Below are 7,500 nucleotides of genomic sequence, written 5' to 3'. Positions count from 1 at the left end.
GCAGGAGCAGGCCGCAGCAGCGCCTCCTGGTGGGAGAGCATGTTGTCAGCACGGCCCGCTGTGCGCTGCTACTGGGGGAAGCTGATAGGGAGCCTGCTGGCCCTGCTGCCGTCAACAGGCAGGTGGAGGGGGCACCGGCTGCAGCAGATGTGCACCAGGGCCAGCTGCAGCTGCAGCCAGCCAGGGAGAGGGCGTCTGGGAGAGGGAGAGGGGGTCTGGGAGTGGGAGAGTGCTCCAGCGTTGAGCAAGTAGCTTAGCATCTCTGCTAAAGCACACATATGTTGACTAGCTGTGTAGGTGCTGTTACAATAAGACATCATAGTGAAAGAAGGCCATGGAGATAGTGCAGGTAATAGATCCCACACAGATAGTGAAGACAATAGTTTTAAGCCCATTTTTTTTTTACACATTTTAGGTTGTTGAATGAATTAAATGAATTTTGAACTTCAATATGTTAAAGACTAGACTGTCCTCTCCCAACATTTACCTTTTTGTCCCTTATGAATCCATTGCCTGCAAATAGATGGATCTGTCTGTCACTTTTGTAAAGCCTCCTTTCTTCTCTTCTGGTTTCATGATGAAGGCATATCTCCCTCTAGTGGCTACTAACCATCCAAGCACCCAGGAGTTCTGTGGAGAGCTATTTTTATTGTGCACTGTGTCTGAATACAGCTGCATTTTTCATGAAATGTATGGAAATAAAATCTTGATAATAACTGAAGGAACGGTTCTTTTCCTTTCTGTTGCAGGCTTGGGTCAATTGCTCTCGAGTGTGAGCTCCTGAGCTGTGAGTTAGCTGATCTCGAGAGGCAGCATCTAGAGGTGCAGGCTGCCCTACAGAGGAGCCAGGACTCAGTCACCAGAGCCGTAAGCAGCTTTACCGCAGCCCCTATTAAAGACTGGGCCCAACTCAAGCCAGGGCAATTGAGCTTCTAGTGTGTATTTAAACTGTCAACTAATGTCAATCATTCATGTGTGTGTGTGTGTGTGTGTGTGCACAGACTTTACTGCAGCAGAGGTGTGAGCTGCAGATTTGTATAGCCGGCCGGGCAGTGCAGAGAGAGCGTGTGTGTTTTCGGGAGCAGGCCCTTCGATCCCTGCAAGGCATTCTGAGCGCAGACGTCCACAGGTACCAGCAGGAGGCCCAGAAACTTCACCTGCTCAGCCACAGAGCCATCCGTAGCATGCCAGGAGAGAGCCAGCACCAACTGGACCACATGGTAAACATGCACAGGCCCTCACCTGCCCATTTCATCATCCCACATTTACACTGTTAATGTTAATGTCTCTCTCAGCCTTGTGCACAAACATACAGTCTTATTATAGTATTACCGGTATATAGACTCTTATTTTATCAAATGTTGTCTCCCAGAATTTTTGAAATTATTGAATTCCTCAAATACCTGGATTTTGTTATTGATTTTGTAGAAAAATGCTTTTAGTTCATGACTTTTAGAAAATATGTTATTCACAAATAATATTGGGCATAAAATATGAGTCCTTTTGTGTCATCTACAAAAACACACACACACATACACACACACATGTACACATGCTCAGACACCAACACAACAGCCAGAAGCTCTCAGAATGAGGCCCATCCCATCTCGCTGGTGGAGAGGCTGGCTCCAGATGTTGGTGCGTGTGTGGATGTATGGAGTGGGCTCTATGGAACATATGTCCACTCACCTGTCCTCCTCGGCGCACCGCTGGGGACTGATTCTAATCGAACACACTCGCTTTGAAACCTCCTTAACACATCAAAACGGCCTCCGACGCACGCCACGCTCGCACAACGTGCTGTAGGTGCCATTCCCTCTGTCGGATGTCTTAGATGTGTCTGTGTGTGTGTGTGTGTGCGTGCGTGCGTGCGTGCGTGCGTGCGTGCGTGCGTGCGTGCTGTGCACTACCACTCGCTTTCCCCTTCTTTTGGAAATCACAGAAGGTGTCAGTTCTCCTACGGAGTTCTGTGACAGATCTGATGAAGGCAATGGAGCGTGTGCTCGCCTTGATAAGAGAAACGCCCGTGTGATATGAACGAGAGGCAGGAGCGCCCATCAAAGGCATGACTGGAAACCACTTTAATTATCCTACATGTTCTGTGCACCGCATACACCTCTGGTGCCCATGTGTGTCTTAATGCGTCGCAGCTTATAGACTATTCCATTAAGGAGCTGTTTTTTCACAGTTTGTTTATCTAATTGCATCTTTTCATAGTGGCCTACTTAGCATGTGAATAAGCTCCGTCACATGATTGTTGGCCTGGTATTCCGACATGCATGGGTGGCACTGCAGACGCTGTCAGACACGCGGCGCACATATGTTTTTATTATTAAGCTCTAAAGGATGAAGAGCAGGAGCTTTCAGATTAGCAGCGATTCATAAACATGCACAGTATGCAGATACTCTCACACAATGCCAGAATGTTCTCAGGATCGCAGCAGAATTGGGTCAGTCAACATTTCTCATGCAGCACCATATGTCACTGCACAGAGCCTCCAAGGAATATAGGCTGTCCTTGCCATCATACCTTCACTCACTCTCTCTCTCTCTCTCTCTCTCTCTCTCTCTTTCTCTCACTCACTCACTCTTACTCTGACTCTTTCTTTCATCCCCCCTTTTTTTTTCTTTTTTTCTGTCTCTGTCTTGTCTCTCTCTCTCTCTCTCTCTCTCTCTCTATCTCTTTCACTCACTCTCTCTCTTTTTCTCTTTCTTTCTCTCACTCACTCTTACTTACTCTGACTCTTTCTTTCATCCCCCCCTTTTTTCTCTGTCTGTCTTGTCTCTCTCTCTCTCTCCCTCTCTCTCCCTCTCTCTCTCTCTCTTCCTCCCTCTCCCTCCCTCAGTAGCTCATGCTCTTGCTCTCATTACTCCCCTTGCTCTTCACATTGGGCATACAGGGCTGCCGCTGGGTCTGAATGCCAGCAGACTGTGCTGAAATGGCCTGTGGGTGGGCTGGGCTGCGATAGTTAGACTGTTGGAGTGGTTGCCGTGGGAATGAGACAGATGTACGGTGCTGTCTGTACCCATTAGAGCTTTCAGCCAGCCAGTCCGTCAGGCAGCAGCACCGAGCCGGGGGCCAGGGGTACCCTCAGCCTGCTCAGCCTGCGCAGGGAGGCCATGTTGGGAGGGCAGGAGGGGGTGGGTGTAACATGGTGTAGAGGGATGGCAAACTGTCCCTACTATTGCAGCGTCTGGGGTCAGCTTAATCTGTTCTCACGCCTCTAAACCTCCACCACATGTAACACACACACATGTACTGTACATGCATTCAAACACACACACACACACATACACACACACACACACACACACACACACACACACACACACATACATACACACACACACACACACACACACACACACACACACACACACACACACACACACACACACACTCCACACACCATGTATCCACACATCACTATACACCACAATACGTTAATTCACACTCAAATTCACACATAACGTTACAAACTCTCTGTCATAAACATTACAATAAAAACATCATTAAACACACAAGCCATACACTTTTACATGAACAATCACACACACTTCCATAGACACACACAAACAGCTATTCACACACTCTCCAACATTTCACTGATGCCACCCCAGCCCCCAGCACAGCTCCAACTGCTTTGGCATGCTACACAGACGCGGTTGGTATGGCAACTGTCTAGCAACATCACAACAGGCTTTGTGTAGACTTGCGCTAGAGTCTCAGGATTACGAAAGAGAGGGAACGTATGTATGTATGTATGCCCGCACGCCGAGCGCATGCAAATCTTCTCACGCTTATTGTTCCCACAAATGATTGAGCACATACATGTGCATAGGGCTGAATGAGGCAATTTCTTACAGCAGGAGATCAAGCCCCAGTAACAAACTCATATGCATAGAGGCCTTTTGTTCTCCTCCCTGCCGTCCCAGACACTATTGGAGTGTCAGTCAGCAGCGCGTCTGTCAAACACAGTGGCCGGCTGTCAGAGATCGAGGCAGAACCCTGGTCTAAGACTGCTGCGGTCACATGACCTCTTATTTGGGAGGGCATAATTACTCTGACGAGGAGATTAAGTGATAATCCCCTGATGGTCTTTAAACCCGGGGAGCGATGAGTCAGAGGAGCCAATGGCAGGGAGTGGTCCGCGCTGCTCCCCAGCCTCTGGCACACCATCCCTGGGGAAGAGTGACAGGCAAGCACCAGGATTAAGGCCTGCCTGTGCTTCCCTAAAAACAAGCCCTGGTCCCGGGCCAACACATTTATATAGTGCACATTAGCATAATGAAGCTGTTTGATGGTTAATTGAGGTTTCTCACACGGAGAATTAATCTTGTCTTTTTTTGGTCACTGACTTATTTTCATTACAATTCTAATGTCTGTGTGTGTGTGTGTGTGTGTGTGTGTGTGTGTGTGTGTGTGTGTGTGTGTGTGTGTGTGTGTGTGTGTGTGCGTGTGTGTGCATAAAAGCATGTGGGTGGATGGGTGAATGCATGTGTGTGTGTGTGTGTGTGTGTGTAGGTGTAGGTGTGTGTGTGTGTAGGTGTGCACAGGGGAGTTCCAGAGGATGGGTGATTATTCTGTAGATAAATGTGCAGCTGTTGAGGCAGCTCTGTGGGGATTTGTCCCAGAAGAGACACTGCTCCTCTCCAACTTGCTCCTCTCCTCGTCTGAGAGTGTAGCTTTGAGCTTCCCCTCACAGAGTTCCGTTAAGGGCCTCCATACATTACCCATTCACTTCATTAAACAACCCCAAAGAGAGAGTGACAGAGACAGAGAGAGCGAGATGGGCATGTGTTGCTCCTTGAGCCCTCCGATTCCACTCCCCTCTGCGCCGGTGAAGCATGTGATGGTATAATTACATTTCACTGACACTAACACATCAGCTGCATGCTTCCACATGAGTGTTCCTGCTCCATCTGTTGCTCCAAGTCTTTGGTGACTAGTTAAGTTATGTTTTTTAGTTAGTGTGTGTGTAAGTTATGCGCCATCAATATGGTCTTCAATACTTCAGTACCAGAGAACTGATACTAGTGTGTGTGATGATGTGCGTGTCAGTAACATACTGTATCCACTTGCAGTATTTGTCTGTGACGGTCAACACTACAGGTGTCAGTTCTGTCATGAGATTCTCCCTAAAAGCCTTGCTTAGATGTTTAACCACCTCAACGCCTGTCACAATGTCTTCTCTTTACTTCTCAATTTCAACATGGCTGACATGAACCAGTGATCCTATTTCTTAACAGCAGTGTGTGATGTGAGGAAACACTACCGTTTCAGAGTTCCAAGCTTTGTCAGAGTCTGAGTCACTTGTGATTTATTTCATTGTGTAAAATCAGGGAAAGGGCAAACATGTCTCTTAGCATTAAGAATGCTGTCCTCCTCCTCCTCCTCCTCCTCCTCCTCCTCCTCCTCCTCGGTGAGTGAGGGGGATCAGCAGAGGAGAGAGGCGTCCGACAGGCTGGACTGTGGAGGAAAGGGCAGAAGCAGTCCCCTGGGTCCCGCTGCTCTTTAGCTCACATCCCAGATCCTCTCTCTCCCAGGACAGCCTCTACGCACGCAACAGGATAGCCCCAGCGCTCCGCTCAGAGCCGATCACCAATGGACACGCAGCCACGGCCACTAAAGCAGGGTCTCAAGGATCGTCCGGCAGCCTGGATGACGAGGACCGGAGGTGGAGGGCGAGCAAGCAGGCCACATCCTCTAAAGGCACCAATTTGACTCGCTCCGGGAGCGTGAAGGACCTGATCTCCAAGTTCTCTGTGCCAGAAAGCCCCGTATCCCTTTTGGAAGCGTTCCCTGGCGCGGCCCCTCTGAGTGGCAAGGCCCCTGTGCTGGAGTCCCCGAGCAGAGCAGAGCTCAGCAGACCTGCTGCTGCAGAGGGCCAGGGAGGGAAGGGAGGGTCCGTGCCCCCCCTGCCCACCGCGCCCCTCGTGCCCCCCGTGGCGGTGACGGTGACTCCCCCCGCTGAGGGACCCCATCGCACGGACAAGCAAAGCGTGACAACAGCCACTTCCAGTGGGGCTCCGGCAGACAGTGGGACAAAGGTGGTAAGTGTGAAATGCCACACTGACCTGCAGCCCCAATCTCCACATGGACCCGCATGCCTGGTCTGCATGATCTGCGAGCACACACTCTCTAATCGCCACCCAAACACGACCCGTCACCCACCCAATCTCACGTCACTGATTACCAATCCACTGTGTAGTCCAGACAGGCCTGTGTGAATCAGCACCGTGTTAATGACCTTGGATGACACTACTTCTCCGCATGCACCCTTGTATGTGATTCACTTGATTGTTGCGTGTGATTCCCTTTGCACTTGATCCTCTCCCTCTGCTGCTGCGGATGTGAGGCTCTTTGCATGGCTGCTTGCACATGACAGCACCCCGTCTCACAGGCGAGCGGAGCATACGGTGGCATGAAAGCCTCCTGTGTTGCCGGGCCCAGCCCACTGATTCCCCCCTCTCTCTCTCTCTCTCTCTCTCTCTCTCTCTCTCTCTCTCTCTCTCTCTCTCTCTCTCTTCCTCCCTCTCTGCCTGTTTTGGCCGCCATTCCCGACTAACGCGCGTCTTCTTTCATGTGCGTCTGCCTCCTGTAGGAATCCAGCTTTGATTTCAACAAGCAGCCCGAGAGCCCCTCGTCGTCCATGGAGGATGAGGCGGCGCCCAGCGTCCAGCTCAACCAGAACCCCAAGTACCAGCTGCACGTGAGCGGCGACGCCCTGGGGAACGGCACCAGAGACCCGGGCGGGCTGGCGAGGGAGAACGGCCCCAGAGCGGGCAGCTACCACGGCTCCATGGAGTCACTGCCCTCCTGGGACATCGGGCCGGACCGGGTGAGTGAGCCAGACTGGACCGCCAGGGGAGTGACGGCACACTGTGATCACGTCCAGAGAGAATTGGAAGACTGTGTGTGTGCGTGTGTGTGTGTGTGTGTGTGTGTGTGTGGGGGGAACATACATGATGTTTTTGGACCGCATCTGGTGCATCTAGTTGAAGATCAGAGGGAGATGAGGAATCCAGTAAACATTAATAGCACATTACACACATTAAAGCCCAGTCAGATTAATAGCACATTACACACATTAAAGCCCAGTGAGATTGGCCATATGTTGATCAGCTGAGGGGCTGCAGGCTGCTGGTGTCTGTGTGATGAACCTGGTGAGACAATGCGTGGCTTCTATATCTCCACAGGTGCCCGGCTTTGAGAGCCCCCCTCCTCGCGTGTTCAACAGCCCCTACACCTCATCTCTGGACGCCTTCAAACCCATCCACAGGGTGTCTGAATATAAGGTCCCACCCCCCCCCCCCCCTACACACACACACACACACACACACACACACACACACACACACACACACAAACACACACACACACACACATATGCACCCAGTCATATACACACCTTAGTGCTGTCCCCTGGATGGGCCCTTGCCTGTTGGGTGCCAAGCAGGGATCCTGGAGACCATATGTTGCACTAGGCCCTCCGACAG

At 50.9% G+C, this 7,500-nt stretch overlaps 1 protein-coding gene across 5 annotated transcripts in view; it reads left to right on the top strand.

The window, feature by feature from the left end:
* LOC143122703 (uncharacterized) overlaps positions 1-7,500 on the top strand; it is a 36,572-nt gene that overhangs the window by 17,608 nt on the left and 11,464 nt on the right. For 4 of the 5 annotated variants that reach the window (XM_076283501.1, XM_076283498.1, XM_076283499.1 and 1 more), the window contains 5 exons: positions 750-867; positions 1,002-1,220; positions 5,548-6,054; positions 6,606-6,842; positions 7,201-7,299. In XM_076283501.1, coding sequence (XP_076139616.1) covers positions 1,185-1,220; positions 5,548-6,054; positions 6,606-6,842; positions 7,201-7,299 — 879 coding nt within the window. In that variant the 5' untranslated portion in view covers positions 750-867; positions 1,002-1,184. The remainder of the gene's footprint in view (positions 1-749; positions 868-1,001; positions 1,221-5,547; positions 6,055-6,605; positions 6,843-7,200; positions 7,300-7,500) is intronic. The other variant, XM_076283502.1, reaches the window with a different exon arrangement.

The sequence above is a fragment of the Alosa pseudoharengus genome, unplaced genomic scaffold (genome assembly GCF_046254945.1).
Source record: "Alosa pseudoharengus isolate Yale_2024_CS ecotype anadromous, Long Island Sound unplaced genomic scaffold, YU_APseudo_1.1 YU_APseudo_1.1_scf_14, whole genome shotgun sequence".
Lineage (NCBI taxonomy): Eukaryota > Metazoa > Chordata > Actinopteri > Clupeiformes > Clupeidae > Alosa > Alosa pseudoharengus.
Note: the sequence above shows the minus strand (reverse complement) of the source record. Positions and strands in the feature narration are given on the sequence as shown.